General features: G+C 46.3%; 1 protein-coding gene across 6 annotated transcripts in view; it reads right to left on the reverse strand.

Moving 5' to 3' along the window:
- igdcc4 (immunoglobulin superfamily, DCC subclass, member 4) overlaps positions 1 to 20,104 on the reverse strand; it is a 50,187-nt gene that overhangs the window by 26,736 nt on the left and 3,347 nt on the right. For all 6 annotated transcript variants that reach the window (XM_038991778.1, XM_038991769.1, XM_038991752.1 and 3 more), the window contains exons 2-3: positions 4,259 to 4,579; positions 595 to 736 (exon numbers count right to left, since the gene is read on the reverse strand). In XM_038991778.1, coding sequence (XP_038847706.1) covers positions 595 to 736; positions 4,259 to 4,579 — 463 coding nt within the window. The remainder of the gene's footprint in view (positions 1 to 594; positions 737 to 4,258; positions 4,580 to 20,104) is intronic.

The following is a 20,104-nucleotide window of genomic DNA, read 5'->3' on the forward strand; positions in this document are numbered from 1 at the left end:
GAGGAGAAGGGAGGGAGCGGAGTCATGTGCAGTAGATTATGTACATCTTTCTACCCAATTCGATTCTAAGCACATCAGTTCCCAGGCCCTGGACTAGCCTCAGCCTGTAGCCATGTGAAAGGGAGATGCTGGAGGGTATTTGGGAGTAGAACAAACAGAAGAGAGAAAGTGACCAGGCTGCACTTTGTGGCCCTGACCTTCAGCCTCTGGCTGACAGACAGAGAGGAAACCAACAGACCTGTGTCCATCCCTTATCTCTGAACTCTGCACTACTGAAAAAGACCAACATGTACTCATTTCATTTAACTTCCTACCAAATTCTCAGGTTATTCCCTGACTGCCATTATGCAATGAAGTAGAATGGTGGAGGGAGCACAGCCCTCACATGATCAGTGGCAGCATGGACCTTAGAACAGATCCAGTCTCTGCTGTCCGGCTGGAGCTCTCTCAGGGGACAGCATTGGGACCAAGTCGAACAGACAATCACTTACTGCCAGGCTCTACTGGAGTGCATCACCGTTTGTGTGTGTGTGTGTGTGTGTTGTGAGAATGTGCGTGTGTGTGAGAATGTGTGTGTGTGTGTGCGCGTCTCACCTAGGCTGGCTGGGGATGGGTTCCTGGTCCTTCTCCCAGGTTATCCTTGGTGTGGGCACTCCGTCTATCTGGCACTCAAAGCGGGAAGCACCCCCAAGGGGCACCACCTGGGCCTCTGGGTCCTGATGGAAACGAGACAGCGCTGGGAGTGAGGGAGAAAGGTGAGGGAGATAGAGAGAGACAGCAAGAGAGAGGGGGAAAGAGAGAAAGAGAGAGAAAGAGAAAAAGAGAGAGATGCAGTCAGCTAGTCTGTAGCCCACACGTGATAACTGTAGTTAACAGCAGGGGGCAGCAGTGAGTCTTGGAGCTGAGTCTTATCGGGCTGAGGGGGCCCCTGACCTCAGGCCAGACTGAGTTGGGGCATTATGGGGGAACACAAGAGCTCTGACTACCTCATCAATCAGCTCCAGGGTTGCAAGCTGTTCTGTCCAGCCTGCAGTCCTAAAAAACTGTTACTTCTAGGTTAGACCACTGCAATGCTCTACTCTCCTGCTACCCGGATAAAGCACTAAATAAACTTCAGTTCGTGCTAAATACGGCTGCTAGAATCCTGACTAGAACCAAAAAATTTGATCATATTACTCCAGTGCTAGCCTCCCTACACTGGCTTCCTGTTAAGGCAAGGGCTGATTTCAAGGTTTTACTGCTAACCTACAAAGCATTACATGGGCTTGCTCCTACCTATCTTTCCGATTTGGTCCTGCCGTACATACCTACATGTACGCTACGGTCACAAGACGCAGGCCTCCTAATTGTCCCTAGAATTTCTAAGCAAACAGCTGGAGGCAGGGCTTTCTCCTATAGAGCTCCATTTTTATGGAATGGTCTGCCTACCCATGTGAGAGACGCAGACTTAAAGTCTTTACTGAAGACTCAACTCTTCAGTAGGTCATATGATTGAGTGTAGTCTGGCCCAGGAATGTGAAGGTGAACGGAAAGGCTCTGGAGCAACGAACCGCCCGTGCTGTCTCTGCCTGGCCAGTTCCCCTCCACTGGGATTCTCTGCCTCTAACCCTATTACAGGGGCTGAGTCACTGGCTTACTGGTGCTCTTCCATGCCGTCCCTAGGAGAGGGTTGAGTGGGTTGAGTCACTGACGTGATCTTCCTGTCTGGGTTGGCGCCCCCCCTTGGGTTGTGCCGTGGCGGAGATCTTTGTGGGCTATACTCGGCCTTGTCTCAGGATGGTAAGTTGGTGGTTGAAGATATCCCTCTAGTGGTGTGGGGCCTGTGCTTTGGCAAAGTGGGTGGGGTTATATTCCGCTGTGACAGACTAGACATAAAGCCACAAAGCACTTGAGGAAGAAGTCACATCCTTACATCCTGAAGTTGTCCCTAATTTCTCCATTGGACTGTAAAAGCCCAAGACATACATTAAAAATAAATGTTGAACTGATTAGAAAATGTGACGCATTAGCCATGCTTCATGATACATGTAAGGGCTAATCCTTCCTCGCGACCAAACATAAATCTATCACAACTACTTCTGAGCAGATTCTCACATGGCAAGGTTCTTCAGAAAGCCACATATTATTAGCTGACTAACAGCACAAATAAGCTCAGCACCTGTCATTGCAAAAACTAGATGTTGTACACACACACACACACACACACACACACACACACACACACACACACACACACACACACACACACACACACACACACACACACACACACACACACACACACACACACACACACACACACACACACACACACACACAAATGGAGCAAAGTTTCTCAATGAGCACACAGAGCAGCGCTCCACAGAGCAGCTAGATAGATAACAGGTCATCCAATACTGTAAAGTAAGCTAGCACTTATAACTGTTGTGGCCAACTGGGCTAATGGTTAACTTACTGAGTGAATGGACCAGATGAAATAGATTACTGTATCAACTAAATCTGTTAGCATGTCTTGTGCTCTATATGAGTTCAATCCATAGCACATTTATCTTTAGTCTCTCCCTTCTCTGTCTGTTCCTGTTCTCTCTGTGCCTCCCCTGTCTTTCTCTCTCCTGTCCTCTCTATTCCCCCTCTCTCTCCCTCTTTCTGTCTCTGCCCCATTCTTTGGCCCCTCAGCGATCAGATTGCAACTTTCTTCCCCTCCCCTTGTACTCTCCGACCACAACACATGGCTTCCCTGTTCTCTGTCTGTCGGCATGTCCACCAACTCCTCTCCTCCCCTCCTCCTCTACCGCGATTTACCCCCCCCCCCCCCCCCACCCTCTCTCTCTTTAACGGACTCACTCGCTTTTTGGACGAAGCAACATGAAGGGAGCATTCAGAACAGCCATGCACATGAAACATGTTTAGAGTATTAAAGACGAAGGACTGTCACACATTTATCTCATGTGGTGTTCTGCCTCCTAATTGGTGGTGGTAAAGACATGAGACAGACAGAAAGACAGACAGACATGGGCCTCTGCTCTCTCTGCTCAATGTCAGTGTGCTCGTTGAGGCCCATTTCATGCAGGCCCCTGGCCCTGCTTGTCTCCAGCAGCCCATCCATCTCACAGCAGTAGCAGTCTACAGCACATTACATTTACCAGCTCCCTCCACAGACACCTTCTGAAGGACACACTTATTAGTCTCTCTCCCAGAACAGCCTCTGCCTTCACCATCCCAAACTCCTCAGTCACCTCCCACCCAAATCTCCCACCTTCCCTTCCTCCCCAACGTATCCTCCCCTACCTTCCTACTTCCTTCTCTTTTCACCAATCCTAACTCCTCAGCCACCTCCCTCCCTCCCTCCATCCCTCTCAAAGTCCTCAGCCACCTCCCTCCCTCCCTCCCTCCCTCTCAAAGTCCTCAGCCACCTCCCTCCCTCCCTCCCTCCCTCCCTTCATCCCTCTCAAATTCCTCAGTCACCTCCCTCCCTCTGTCCTCACCTCCCTCCCTCATTGTCCCCTCATTCCCCCCAAACAAGGCATCCTCATAAATAGGCATGTGACAGCTGACAAAAGGAGGAACCTCCATAGAGGATACAGTCCCATTCTACACAAAGCTAATGACTGAATAAAGACTGCCACTTTTACAGAGGATAATGAATGCAGCTCTATGGGAGGAGAGTGTGACGGGAGATGAGAGAGGGAGGGGAGAGGAGAGAGGAAGGGGAGAGGAGAGAGGAAGGGGAGAGGAGAGAGGAAGGGGAGAGGAGAGGGGAGGGGAGAGGGAGGAGAGAGGAAGGGGAGAGGGGAGGAGAGAGGAAGGGGAGAGGGGATAAACCGGATCTCTTGCTACCTTCTATCTATCTCTCTCTTCACCTCTCTCTCGCTCTCCCCCTTTCCCCCTCTCTGTCCTCAACCCACGGGTGTGGGGCCTACCTGTTCCCAGGACACCACCGGTGTGGAGCCTACCTGTTCCCAGGACACCACCAGTGTGGAGCCTACCTGTTCCCAGGACACCACTGGTGGAGCCTACCTGTTCCCAGGACACCACCGGTGTGGAGCCTACCTGTTCCCAGGATACCACCGGTGTGGCCGACCAGCCACACGATCAAACTCTTGCCTGAGACAGAGGACCAAGTATGGAAATCCCCCTGAGGAATATGGCTGTGCTCCTATGTTGGGACACCAGACCATCATGCCATTCCATGTGAGTCTGACCCTGGTGGAGTTGAGCGGGCATAGCCCCGCCCTGTCTGAGAAATAGTAATACTCACTGGCCAGGTGAACGGCAATGGTGCGGCTGGTCAGGGCTCCAAAGGGGCCGGCGCTCACACAGCTGTAGCCCCCCTCCACCCCTTGAGGTGTCCGACCATCCATAGAGGTGGGCAGCACCAGCAGTGATCCGTTGGCAAGGGTCCTGAGGGAGTTCCCCTCCCCCTCCAGCACGGGGAGCCCATCCTGCAGCCAGGTGACGTTGAGGGGCGTGTCCAGTGACGTGGCCCCCAGGTGACAGTCCAGCAGCAGGGGCTGTCCTGGCTCCAGCACCACAAGGACAGGCCCCGCCCCACAGCTTAGCTCCACCGTTACAGGCTTCTCTGGAGGGGGAAAGGGGGAGAGAAGGGGGGAGGGAGAGAGTTAGACTCCAAATCCTGACTGACATGAGTGGTCTGAGATTAGTGTGCATGGGGAGACAGGTTAGCATGAGAGATGGAGGAGGGAGAGAGGGAATGAAGGGGCGAAACCAGGAAATGTCAAATTGCTAGACAACATGCAACACAACTGCATATCTTTAGAATGCTTAAAGGTTCTTCCCTGTAGTTTGTACATTCCTGTGTTCATCTTTGGCTGTATGCATACCCCGTTTACAGCGGCATAGGTGAACTTCACATCCTATTGATCAACCTGTGTACTGTCAGGTTTACGGAGTTGTAATATGTCCAGAAAAGTGTTGGACAAACAACAACCAACAATCATACATTTTGAAGTGAGAGACTATTCCCAGACCGAAAAGTCCAAAAACCAGAGGTGGGACCAAGTCATTGTTTTACAAGTCACAAGTAAATCTCAAGTCTTAGCACTCAAGTCCCAAGTCAAGTCAAGACAGGCAAGTCCGAGTCAAGACAGGCAAGTCCGAGTCAAGTCTCAAGTCAAGACCGTAAAGTATCAAGTCAAGTCTCAAGTCCTAAACTTGGAGTTTCGAGTCCTAAACAAGTCATAATGTGCTCTTCACCAAATGTAATACCATTTCATATTTTTAACAAGAGTAATAGTTAGTATATTACATTTACGCAAATCATGAATGCTTTTAAAAATCTACTTACTTACTTTCCAAATAAACTTTATATTTCCATGGAAATACATGGGTAGCCATAAGAAAGACCCCCCCCCACCAATAGCGATCAACTATCGAGGATCGCTATGGGGCGCAATCGGGCGATGTAGGCTTGTACGCAATCGCTCAAACCTTAACACACACACACCCACACACTGTGTGTGTGGTTACAGTAGGCTAACATATGTCAATGGCTTTAGGAACATCAGTAACATCAGGCAGGATTTGGGCTACCAACTGCCTAGCCAGTCAATTTTGGGTGCAATGATCACATTTCCGCACTGACTGACTGTGTGGAGGTTCATTGATTTAACGTTACGTTAGCCAACATGCTACACTAGCAAAGTTATGAATGATATAGCTGTCGGCTATATTAGCCACGACTTACCGTTCTTTGTGCAGCTTCAAATGTCGAACAAAGTTGGAAGTTGTTGCGCCTCCGTCTGTCATTTACTTCCCGCATGTTTTGCAAGTTGCAATCTGTTTTTTGTTGATACAGCGTAGTCTTTATATCCGAAAATAATAATTTTGGGTATCATCTTTCCAAGGGCTCCATCTGAATTCACCCGCCGACGTTCCTCTGCACTGCCACACACAACTTTTTCTCAACTGGCACAATTTGATTGGCTGCTGTCCGATTCAAACTGTAATCCGTTAAATGAAGAGTTGATGCTGCACACTTTTTTTAATAGCATCATTTTTAATATTTGGGCTTGTGGAGGGTATCAAGTCAGGTAGAGTCACAAGGCTCAAGTCCAAGTCAAGTCACGAATCATTGGTGTTAAAGTCAAAGTCGAGTTGCAAGTCATAATATTTAGTCATGTGACTCGAGTCAACACCTCTGCCAAAAACACAGCATATTGCAAGCAACAAATAACAAGGATTAAAAGTATTCAGACCCCTTCCCCTTTTCCACATTTTGTTACGTTACAGCCTTATTCTAAAATGTATTACATAAAAAATGTTCCCCGCGAATCTACACACAATACCCCATAATGACAAAGTCGAAAACAGGTTTTTAGAAATGTTTGCTAATTTATTAAAAAAAAGAATTACAGAAATACTTTATTTACATAACTAAAACTCAAAATTCAGATCTAGTGCTTCCTGTTTCTATTGATTATCCTTGAGATGTTTCTACAACATGATTGGAGTCACTCTGACAGAGCTCCAGAGTTCCTCTGTGGAGATGGGAGAACCTTCCAGGAGGACAACCATCTCATCTCCACCAATCAGGCCTTTATGGTAGATTGGCAAGACGGAAGCCACTCCTCAGTAAAAGGCACATGACAGCCCGCATGGAGTTTGCCAAAAGGCACCTAAAGGACTCTGACCATGAGAAACAAGATTCTCAGGTCTGATGATACCAAGATTGAACTCTTTGGCCTGAATGCGTGGAGGAAACCTGGCACCATCCCTACCGTGAAGCATGGTGGTGGCAGCATCATGCTGTGGGGATGTTTTTCAGCGGCAGGGACTGGGAGACTAGTCAGGATCAACGGAAAGATGAACAAAGCAAAGTACAGAGAGATCCTTGATAAAAACCTGCTCCAAAGTGCTCAGGACTTCAGACTGGGGCGAAGGTTCACCTTCCAACAGGACAACGTCCCTAAGCACACAGCCAAGATGTGATTCAGGACAAGTCTCTGAATGTCCTTGAGTGGCCCAGCCAGAGCCCAGACTTGAACCTGATCGAACATCTCTGGAGATACCTGAAAATAGCTGTGCAGCGACATTCCTCATCCAACCTGACAAAGCTTGAGAGGATCTGCAGAGAAGAATGGGAGAAACTACCCGAATACAAATGTGCCAAGCTTGTAGCGTCATACTCAAGAAGACTCGAGGCTGTAATCGCTGCCAAAGGTGCTTCAACAAAGTACTGAGTAAAAGGTCTGAATATTTATGTAAATGTGATATTTAAGTGTTTTATTTGTAATAAATTTGCTAACATTTCTAAAAACCTGCTTTGTCATTATGGGGTATTGTGTGTAGATTGATGTGTATTAAAACTATTTAATCCAGTTTAGAATAAGGCTGTAACATCACAAAATGTGAAAAAAGTCAAGGGGTCTGAATACTTTCTGAATGCACTGTATCTATTGTTCCCCCGGGTGGGTTTCCCTCTGGTTCTGTTTTGAGCGAGGCCTTGTATTAATTAACTTAATGGGAGATGGAATTATTTCCTTGATTAAATGAGGGCTGACCCTCCACCACCCCTGTCTCAGAGCAGGGTAATGCTCTCAAAGCATCCACTACACACTACACACACCACGCCCTGGCATACATCTGACACACACACAACACACATAACAAACACACACACACTTATACACACAAAGCTCCATTGTCCCTGTTTGTGCGTGTGTGTGTGTGTGTGTGTGTGTGTGTGTGTGTGTGTGTGTGTGTGTGTGTGTGTGTGTGTGTGTGTGTGTGTGTGTGTGTGTGTGTGTGTGTGTGCGTGTGTGTGTGTGTGCGCGTGCGAGTGTGAAAGAGATAGCACGAGAGCACCTGAAAGCAGCAGTGTGCTGTTCTGTTATCCAGAGGTGTCCCTGGGATGAACAAACACATCAGAGGAGTTGGCCTACTTTTCATCAGCTAATAAACGAGAGCTGCCTGCTGTATGTCTGGCTGCTGTAGCCAAGGCACACTCAGTCACCCCAGCTCACCTCCACTGCTCTGCTCTCTTCTCCTCCATTTACACTAATTAGGTCTTATTAAGTCATTAAACTGTTTGCTGCCATTTCCCTGCTCCCTGCCAGAGGTTTTACTGGACCCTTCTGTGTGGAAGCCATTACCCCACATACACACAATGACCCACACTACCACCTCCAGCTACAGTAATCACATCAACCACCCTGTGAAGAGAGACAGACCACAACCGCAACATATTACAGCACTGAAACAGACTACACTAGAGGAGACTGTCCTTAACAGACACAGAAACACACGCACGCACGCACGCACGCACGCACGCACGCACGCACGCACGCACGCACGCACACACACACACACACACACACACACACACACACACACACACACACACACACACACACACACACACACACATACAGAGTTATCATCACTCAGAGATGTTATGCCTGTCTAGTACGGATGGCGAATATGGGGGCTATGCGATATCCATCTGAGCATGTGCAGTAGAGTCTGGGCTCAGGGGGGGTGGGGTCCACTCCAGAAGACCCCTGCTGGGCATTCATACTGAGCCATGGTGAATGGACAACATGGCAGGGAGCTCGTAGCTTACACGCACACACTCTGCCTGAGAGAGAGAGAGGAGGGGGGGGGGGGCTTGGAGGGAGAGAGAGCGGGAGGGAGGGACAGAGAGTGGGAGGGAGGGAGAGAGAGAGAGCAGGAGGGAGGGATGAGGGAGGGAACTGAAAGAGAGAGGGAGAGACTGAAAGAGGGAGAGAGGAAGCAAGAGAGAGAAAAATCACAATACAGAGAGAGGGAAGAAAAGGAGTGAGAATGGGAGAGAGAGATGGATAGAGGTCCCCAGCTGCTGACCAGGCATTCCGGGACCTCAAGCACAGCTCCCATATTGGTTCATCCTGACCCGTCCCGTCAGTTCGGGGTGGAAGCCGATGCTTCGGATGTCGGAGTGGAGGCTGTCCTGTCCCAGCGTTCTGCCCTGGACCTCAAGTTACATCCCTGCCCCTTCTTCTCCCACTGCCTCAAGGCCACGGAGAGGAATTACGATTTGGGAAATTGTGAGCTTCTCGGCATGAAGATGGCTTTGGAGGAGTGGAGACACTGGTTGGAGGGGGCGGAACATCCGTTCATTGTGTGGACGGATCACAAGAGCCTGGAATATCTCCGCACTGCCAAGCGTTTCAATTCCAGTCAAGCTAAGTGGGCCCTGCTTTTCACCCGGTTTAACTTCTCCCTCTACTACCAACCGGGATCCAAGAATATCAAGCCGGATGCGCTGTCATGCCGCCATAGCCCCGCGGCTACACCCTCGGACCCCGAGACCATCCTTCTCACCTTGTGCCTGGCACTCAGCCAGGGAATAGGGAAGCAGGTCCGTGAGGCGCAGCGTTCCCAGCCGAACCCCAGGGGGCCCAGATAACCAGATTTTTGTTCCTGATGCTGTCCGCTCCTCAGTCCTGGAGTGGGCCCACTCTTCCAGGCTTGCCTGCCACCCGGGCTCCCGTTGGACCCTGGCCTTTGTGCGGCAACACTTTTTGTGACCGACCATGGTCCCGGACGTCCCCGTCCCGCCTGCATGGTCTGTGCGCAGAACAACACTCATCGGGAAGCTCGGGCTGGTCTCCTTCAACCACTGCCTGTCCCTCACCGTCCCTGGTCTCACATACCCTTGGACTTTGTCACGGGTCTTGTCCTGTCTGATGGCAACACCGCCATCCTGACAGTAGTGGACTGGTTTTCCAAAGCCGCCCACTTCATTCCCCACCCCAAGCTACCCTCTGCCAAAGAGACGGTCCAGCTCATGGTGCAGCACATCAAGAATAGACTGACGAGTTTTAGAAGAAAGTTCTTTGTTTCTGGAGATTTTGAGCCTGTAATCGAACCCACAAATGCTGATGCTCCAGATACTCAACTAATCTAAAGGCCAGTTTTATTGCTTCTTTATCAGCACAACAGTTTTCAGCTGTGCTAACATAATTGCAAAAGGGTTTTCTAATGAGCAATTAGCCTTTTAAAATTATAAACTTGGATTAGCTAACACAACGTGTCATTGGAACACAGGAGTGATGGTTGCTGATAATGGACCTCTGTACGCCTATGTAGATAATCCATTACAAATCAGCCGTTTCCAGCTACAATAGTCATTTACAACATTAACAATGTCTACACTGTATTTCTGATCAATTTTATGTTATTTTAATGGACAAAAAATTTGCTTTTCTTTCAAAAACAAGGACATTTCTAAGTGACGGTAGTGTATGAGTCTGGAATATATATATACAGTGGGGCAAAAAAGTATTTAGTCAGCCACCAATTGTGCAAGTTCTCCCACTTAAAAAGATGAGAGAGGCCTGTAATTTTCATCATAGGTACACTTCAACTATGACAGACGAAATGAGAATAAAAAATCCAGAAAATCACATTGTAGGATTTTTTATTAATTTATTTGCAAATTATGGTGGAAAATAAGTATTTGGTCAATAACAAAAGTTTATCTCAATACTTTGTTATATACCCTTTGTTGGCAATGGCAGAGGTCAAACGTTTTCTGTAAGTCTTCACAAGGTTTTCACACACTGTTGCTGGTATTTTGGCCCATTCCTCCATGCAGATCTCCTCTAGAGCAGCGATGTTTTGGGGCTGTTGCTGGGCAACACGGACTTTCAACTCCCTCCAAAGATTTTCTATGGGGTTGAGATCTGGAGACTGGCTAGGCCACTCCAGGACCTTGAAATGCTTCTTACGAAGCCACTCCTTCGTTGCCCGGGCGGTGTGTTTGGGATCATTGTCATGCTGAAAGACCCAGCCATGTTTCATCTTCAATGCCCTTGCGGATGGAAGGAGGTTTTCACTCAAAATCTCACGATACATGGCCCCATTCATTCTTTCCTTTACACGGATCAGTCGTCCTGGTCCCTTTGCAGAAAAACAGCCCCAAAGCATGATGATTCCACCCCCATGCTTCACAGTAGGTATGGTGTTCTTTGGATGCAACTCAGCATTCTTTGTCCTCCAAACACGACGAGTTGAGTTTTTACCAAAAAGTTCTATTTTGGTTTCATCTGACCATATGACATTCTCCCAATCTTCTTCTGGATCATCCAAATGCTCTCTAGAAAACTTCAGACGGGCCTGGACATGTACTGGCTTAAGCAGGGGGACACGTCTGGCACTGCAGGATTTGAGTCCCTGGCGGCGTAGTGTGTTACTGATGGTAGGCTTTGTTACTTTGGTCCCAGCTCTCTGCAGGTCATTCACTAGGTCCCCCCGTGTGGTTCTGGGATTTTTGCTCACCGTTCTTGTGATCATTTTGACCCCACGGTGTGAGATCTCGCGTGGAGCCCCAGATCGAGGGAGATTATCAGTGGTCTTGTATGTCTTCCATTTCCTAATAATTGCTCACACAGTTGATTTCTTCAAACCAAGCTGCTTACCTATTGCAGATTCAGTCTTCCCAGCCTGGTGCAGGTCTACAATTTTGTTTCTGGTGTCCTTTGACAGCTCTTTGGTCTTGGCCATAGTGGAGTTTGGAGTGTGACTGTTTGAGGTTGTGGACAGGTGTCTTTTATACTGATAACAAGTTCAAACAGGTGCCAATAATACAGGTAACGAGTGGAGGACAGAGGAGCCTCTTAAAGAAGAAGTTACAGGTCTGTGAGAGCCAGAATTTTGCTTGTTTGTAGGTGACCAAATACTTATTTTCCACCATAATTTGCAAATAAATTCATTAAAAATCCTACAATGTGATTTTCTGGATTTTTTTTTCTCATTTTGTCTGTCATAGTTGAAGTGTACCTATGATGACAATTACAGGCCTCTCTCATCTTTTTAAGTGGGAGAACTTGCACAATTGGTGGCTGATTAAATACTTTTTTGCCCCACTGTATTTATATATATATTCCGGACTCTGACATTGCTCGTTCTGATATTTCTTAACGTCTTTATTTTTATTCTTTGGATTTGTGTGTATTGTTCTGTATTGTTAGGTATTACTGCACTGTTTGTGCTAGAAACATAAGCATTTCACTGCACCTGCAATAACATCTGCAAATATGTGTACGCGACAAATACATATGAGAAAGAGGAGAGAAAGAGTAAACAGGTGGATAATGTATAGGGCATACACCAGTTGTCAAAAAAGACTCAATCAGCTAGGCCTTTATAAAATAGATTAACTTTACTTTCACTAAATCATATAAAACTCCAAATAATGGTCTTTCTAGGATCTCTTTCGTGGTTTTATTTTGTGGCTTTATTTCTTAGCAAAGCAAATGATAGGGTAACTTCCATACAGACATACAGACACTGGTCATTCAATCAATGAACTGTCTGGATATGAATCTCTACTGTTATCAGAAACATTATTACTGCACACAAACTGTGGCTCTGGTTTGACTAAATGCATCATATTTCAATAGAAATAGTTTAAACACATTTGTCCATATCTATTCAGGAACGATAGATAGTGTACTGGGATCTGTCACACAACGGCTGTTTTCTTGCTGAACCGCGAATGTATGATGCATGGAAGAGCGCCTGTACTTTTGTGTGTCTATTTTAGGGTTTCCATTTTGAAAATGTGGCGCCAGACATTTGACCGGTAGCATTTTAATTTACCGGATATTCTCATTATAAGCTCAGCAATGCTATCACCGCTAACGGAAACCCTGGTATGTGCGTTTGCACGTGTATGACTGTTTGCGCGTGTATGTTTGTGTTTGACTGTGTGCGTGCGTGTAGGTCTACATGTGTGGATACGTGTGTGTGTACGTGTGTGAATGTGTGTGTGTACCCACAGGAGCAGGGAACATTATGTGCACTGCGCCAGCCCTACGGAAAGGGTGGACAGAGACAGATGGGCTGATTGATAGCAGTGTGCAAATACAGTCTGACGATCAGCAGGACGTTGGAACATGCGTTTGCCCCTGTTTGTGTGTGTGTCAGCATAAAAATCAACCAACTTTATGTGCATGAAGACAAAGGGCTTCCGCCTACCCACTCACTCACAGGAATATTACCTTATTATCCTTATTTAAATATATATATACATTTTTTTTTTTTTTTTTTTACAATTTGTGGTCCAGTGGCGTAACTACAGTAGTTGAAAACGTCTATATCAACTATATGTGGCTTTGGAAAAGGTAGCTGCTAATGTCCATATTTAAAAAATATACATATATATATTTAACCTTTATTTAACTTTAATGTCCATATCCTCATAATTATTACACAAATACACGATATTGTATCTAAATGAATAACTGTACAATAAAGACATTTATCATAACAGGTATGCATAGTAGGAAGGGTCATTAAAATCAGTTGTCAAACATTGCAGCAACAAGGAGGAAAGTCCCAGGCAGCCATTAACCAAGGTGGGCAGGGAGGGACTCTCCAGTTTCACCACACGCTAGGGAGCTCCCTGTACCATAACATTGACATTCCGCCAATTTTATACAGCCAAACATACCTCACAATTGTCTAAACATTTAACCTAATAGCTTTTATCTGTGTCACCTACAGCCTGCTGAAGTAGGGTATAATGTTATCAGATTCTTCCTGAAGAAAAACGGAATCACTGTCTAGTGGAGGGCGAAGAGGTAAAGCACATCAATATCTCTCTCTGAAGGGGAGGCAAGGGGCCTTCCCCTGTTAGCACACACTCTGGCTCTTGTTTTCGTCCTCATGTTTCTTCTAGGCCTGCATTATTAGCAAAATTATGATCATTCTACGCAATTAGACAGGCCCACAGGACTGACGATGGACCAACACGTCTGGCACTTGCCAAAACTGCCCTATGGCCAGTCCAGTTTTGGCATACGACATGGAATATACTGCATATTGCCTTAAATTTCACACAGTGTGGGTCATATTCATTCTGCTCCATCTATGCACCTTGTCTTGCTCTGGACCAAACTACAACAATGGAGAAGTTGGGAAACACTAAACAATACATTGCCTTGGTGGTGAGTTTCAGGTTGATTCTCAAGAGTAATATCCACATGCTGTAATTCCATCCAGGACAGGCTGAGTAGAGTTTGAGTCTCACACTGAGTGGAGAAAGGCACACAACCCCAGCAGCAGCTGCAGTGTCAGGTGCTGGCCGTTCCAGCTGCAGTGTCAGGTGCTGGCCATTCCAGCTGCAGTGTCAGGTGCTGGCCGTTCCAGCTGCAGTGTCAGGTGCTGGCCGTTCCAGCTGCAGTGTCAGGTGCTGGCCGTTCCAGCTGCAGCGTCAGGTGCTGGCCGTTCCAGCTGCAGCGTCAGGTGCTGGCCGTTCCAGCTGCAGCGTCAGGTGCTGGCCGTTCCAGCTGCAGCGTCAGGTGCTGGCCGTTCCAGCTGCAGCGTCAGGTGCTGGCCGTTCCAGCTGCAGCGTCAGGTGCTGGCCGTTCCAGCTGCAGCGTCAGGTGCTGGCCGTTCCAGCTGTAGCGTCAGGTGCTGGCCGTTCCAGCTACAGTGTCAGGTGCTGGCCGTTCCAGCTGCGCCCGCCAGCGGTTCAGCTACAGCACGTTTCTCACAGTCACCCACATGAGTTTTCACACCGCTCTCAAGTTGGCACAAACTGGATTTATACTCTTTATCATATTCATACTGTTTATCATATAGGCCAGGCGTACAGTAGTGACCAATCATAATGCAGTTCAGGAGAGGTAGGAGAGGCCCAGGGAGATAGACTCTTTCCCTCTCGTGTTTACATTTCTACTCGAAAGGACAGTCTGCAACATATTAACAATAGGAGGCAGACAGATACATATATGGGGAGAGAGACAGAGAGAGAGAGAGGGAGAGAAAGAAGAGGGGGGGAGAGAAACAACAGAGAAGAGAAACATGGCCTGAGCTAGCATTTGTTCCCCTCCAGTGCTTCATGACTGCTGGTGTGCTCGCTCTGTGTACAGTACTCATTCATGCAAATCCTGGGCTGCTCCAATCACAGCCCTGTGCTCCTATAGGCTTTACAAATGGCCTCAGAGCAGCATATGGCTAGGGGCCTCGGTGCGGCCACGGCTACATCAATGGGTCAACAACACCAGCAACAAAACTAACATGGGACGGACGGGAGGCTGCAGGAGGGAAAAGCCCATCCAGGGCAACCACAAGGTCATATACTGTAGCTGCAGGGTTGGAGAGAGAGGGACACGGACTATTAAAAACCCAGAACTCCCCCCCTGACGTTTTATTATTGTGTCTGTGAGATTTGATTTGATCAATTCAACCAAGTGGTTTCGGAGGGAGACACTTGATAGTATCACGAGGCAGAGATCAACAGCACTGATAGAAACCGAGTGGTGGTTTGTTATGAATCAAGATGATACATTGGTCATATACTGGTTAGAATGTTCTGTTTTGTCTTTTTAAAACGGGTTAAATTGCTATTTTTACCCTGTAGGCACCTGCAACTTACCACAGGTGAGAAAAACGACATAGTAAACGAGACTCACTTGCCTCCAACCAAATTAATTTGAATTTTTAATAACGTAGTCCATTTTTGGACTTTTAAGTGAGATAAATCATTTTAAATTGAGATTTTTTGAGGGGTGTTCTGTGCAGTTGTAAACCAAACAAATACGTGTGAAGACCAAACGTTTTTTCAATTTCAACTTATTTTAGAAGAAATAGTGAATGGTGCAAGGGGGACAATATATTTGACCGCAACTGTACATACATACATCATGGTTGGATTTGTGTCACAGGCTACACCGTTTTGTTTGTGTATGTATGCCCATGTGTACTCTGTACAACCTCTTATGCCCAGTCCAATATAAACCCCTAGCTCCTGCTTCTACTGAACCCCTTCAGTCTCTTAAATTGGATGCAGCGGAGAACGACTGCCCCCTCTTATTGAAGCCACCGAAGTTCAAGGCCAAACACGGTACTGCAGGCATTGTTTGCAGAAAACGGGATCCCTCATTATAGTGAATGGAAAAGTGGCGATCTTTGTGGTCAATCTTCATGATAATAAATAAAAATTACACTACAATCATGTTACCAATAATTGCTTCTAATTCACCAGATGTATGTCCTTAAAACTATTATTTTTCAAATCGCACCCAAAAGAAGCTATAAGGATAATTTAATTGCTAATGGAAGCATACCGTACCCCGGTCGGCCTTCGACTTGAGTCACTCAATAAGAGGGGGCAGCACTGAGCTAGCCTGCAATGTCGCTTCCTGGAGCAGCTCAAATTACGCATGTTATGTCTCCATGAGACGACATCTTCAGCGACTTCATTTGGCTTCAATGCGCTATTGACTCTTCACGTAGGAATGAATGGTGTCACATGATCAATGGCTTTGTCCATTCATATATACAGTCATTGATTGGATTAAGCAATATGGTGGAAAACCTCACCTAGCACAAAAGAGGGTTAATTAAGCAATAAGGTACGAGGGGGTATGGTATATGGTCAATATACCAGGGCTAAGGGCTGCTGTTCTTAAGCACAACGCAACGTGGAGTTCCTGGATACAGCCCTTAACCGTGGTATATTGGCCATATACCACAAACCCCCGAGGTGCCTTATCGCTATTATAAACTGGTTACCAACGTAATTAGAGCAGTAAAAAACATGTTTTGTCATACCCATGGTATACGGTCTGATATACCACAGCTGTCAGCCAATCAGCATTCAGGGCTCGATCTATACCATATTGTTTATACCCTTCTTATATTTTCAGATGTGCAAATAGTGTTTAGAGGTAGGGGCTAGGGATTGATTTGGGTCTGGGCCCTACTCTGCACCTTGCCTACTCAATCAGGGTTCTCTCCCCTCATGCAGCGGCCCCTCCCCTCCTCAGTCCCCCTCCCCACCACAAGCCCCATGCTACTCCTCCTTGGTCATGTGACTGAGCAGACAGCAGTGCGGAATGGAAGGAATGTGATCGCATGACTGTTTACCCAACCAGCGCCGTGAGGAAGAGACCCTGCTCTCACACACACACACACACACACACACACACACACACACACACACACACACACACACACACACACACACACACACACACACACACACACACACACACACACACACACACACACACACACACACACACACACACACACTAGCAACAGAACAAAAACATGTAGCCTGTAGCTTGTGACTCGTTTACCACACAGACACGTCTTTTAACGGCAACATGATTATCCCTTAGATAACACAGCTGACAAACCATAATGAGCCAGACATAATAAATAAGAACAATCTAAAACAAATATATTGATGAAGTTACCGTGTGGCATTATACAATACAAACATGAATCCATCAAATCAACTACTTTCCTTCCAGATAGCAGTATCGTCCTGTTAAAACTAGCCGACAGTAGGCAGTGGGCACACAGCAGCAGCACCTGAGTGTTTTAACATTCAGCCCTAGCTGTAGTGTAATACTCTGGGGATCATCTGACTGGACCCATCCCTGTGATAAACGTATCACACAGCATATTGATCCAGCACTATTGATCCTGGGCTGTTTATAGCCCGGGGAGGGGGGGGGGGGGCATCAATACTCACAACGCTCTCTCTGAAGTCCAGTTGGCACTGATATGTATTTCTAGCGAACATCAAAACTCCCCACAGCCAGTGGGAACTCCCCACAGCCAGTACTGGGAAATGGACTTGAGAGGGTCATGCAGTGTAGCAGTCGTCCGTGACCATGTAAAAGGAGTAGGCCTATGTGTTGTGATTGATTAAATAATCATCCCAAACCGATTGCAGAGATGAGGCAAATAAGTAGCTATACATCAACCAATAACCAATAACCCTTTTTAGTGCGGAGTTGGCTTAAGTGTAAAGGTTGCTTTGAGAAACTTAGAGGAATCCTAGACGTCAGCCTACAGAGATGTAGGTGCAGTCTAATTGAACAGAATGAGCTCTGCACGTATCCCAGCTGGCAGCCATCAGAGCAGGGAAAGAGGCTTCAGAGACCAGACATCTCTAACAGTGCAGGAAGATGGACGTCTTACATTCACAGGTGGATGGATCTCAACATCATGACGTACGTTACACATACAAATAAAACTTTCTGGTGCAGATCAAAAGTATACCACAGAAAAGTTGAAATGGCGCAACGGTAATAACAACAAAAAACATTCCACTCCATTATATACAATATTGTTACTAGGGGGCAATTACAGTGTTACTACACACACATGATAGTATGAAGTAGAGGTCGGCCGATTAATTAGGGCCGAATTCAAGTTTTGATAACAATCGGTAATCGGCCTTTTTGGACGCCGACTATGGCCGATTACATAGCAATCCACGAGGAAACTGCGTGGCAGGCTGACCACCTGTTATGCGAGTGCAGCGTCAAAAGGACCTTGTGGCTGCAAGGAGCCAAGGTAAGTTGCTAGCTAGCATTAAACGTATCTTATAAAAAACAATCAATCTTCACATAATCACTAGTTAACTCCACATGGTTGATGATATTACTAGTTTAACTAGCTTGTCCTGCGTTGCATATAATCAATGCGGTGCCTGTTAATGTATCATCGAATCACAGCCTACTTCAACTTCGCCAAACGGGTGATGATTTAACCAAAGCGCATTTGCGAAAAAAGCACAGTCGTTGCACAAATGTACCTAACCATAAACATCAATGCCTTTCTTAAAATCAATACACAGAAGCATATTTAGTTCAAATAAATTCATGTTAGCAGGCAATATTAACTAGGAAAATTGTGTCACTTCTCTTGTGTTCAGTGCAAGCAGAGTCAGGGTATATGCAGCAGTTTGGGCCGCCTGTCTCGTTGCGAACTGTGTGAAGACCATTTCTTCCTAACAAAGACCGTAATTAATTTGCCAGAATTTTACATAATTATGACATAACATTGAAGGTTGTGCAATGTAACAGCAATATTTAGACTTAGGGATGCCACCCGTTAGATAAAATACGTAGCGGTTCCGTATTTCACTGAAAGAATAATCATTTTATTTCTCTCTAAATGATAGTTTCGGGATTTGACCATATTAATGGTCAAAGGCATCAATGCCTCTGCATCGTAAGCTTCCTGACTACTCGTCTAATATTTGACAGTAATCTGGTTAAAGTCAAAGGGAAGCTCTCTGAACCACTTACAGGCAACCACCAACTTGTGCAACCACAGAAACCCTGAACCTGAAGACGACCACCACAATAAAGAGCCCAGTAGACACCAGAGGCCAGACATACAGTAAAAGTGAAAGTCTTCCTGTCTCATTCAAGCTACTTCCCTCTGTTACTGAACAGTCCTTTATACCACCTCTGAGACTAGGATTGGTCCTCTGACACTACCAAACATGAACAGAAACACTCGGCCAGCCATACAAACCAACATCTTCACTGGACAAAGATATGCAGCTCAAATTCAGCCTGGGGCCTCTTTAAATAATATGCATCCTAATTTAGCTGTGTATCTCCAGGGGGATCAAGATGCACTCACATACAAATAGAGTAGGCACTAGGCTTGGGCGATATGCTGTTTATACCATATACCGGGGTATTTCGAAATACAGACGGTATGATTTTCAATGCCGTTGCGGGGGTTGCGTCCTACGCCACTGCTTATAACTATAAGTTAAGTATAACTATAAGAAATCTAAGATGTGTCAAATAAATCATATCTGACTCAGGGCTACAGCTATCCATTTGGTTTGCTGACTTGCTAGCTAGGTGGCTAGATGTCAAGATCCAGCTTCTTGGTTACAGCAGAGACATTCAATTCCCTCTTGGATTAAGATCGCTGTTGCCTAAATTGTTTTGTGCGTCAAAAAATGTGCACCCCAGATATGACATTCGGTAATACCGTATACCCAGGTATGGTAGAGAAATGGTATGACGGTATGACAATCTGGATACCTCACAATCCTAGTACGCACACATGTAGGCATAGTCAGACACACACAAAGACACATACTACACTCAGCATGCTTATAAACATGCCCTTTCCACCCCACTGAGCTGTCAGAAACACAGCAATCACACCTCAAGAACCAAGGGATTGAGATACGGGCACAATAAATAAAATAAGACGGCTTGGATTACAAGCGGATTTTTGCCAGACAAAGTTCAAATAATGCTAATGACTTTAGCCAAGCGCATAGTCATTGATGCAACAAACTTAACATAATTACTCCATTTAC

This window comes from Salvelinus namaycush, chromosome 1, assembly GCF_016432855.1.
Source record: "Salvelinus namaycush isolate Seneca chromosome 1, SaNama_1.0, whole genome shotgun sequence".
Taxonomy (NCBI): Eukaryota; Metazoa; Chordata; class Actinopteri; order Salmoniformes; family Salmonidae; genus Salvelinus; species Salvelinus namaycush.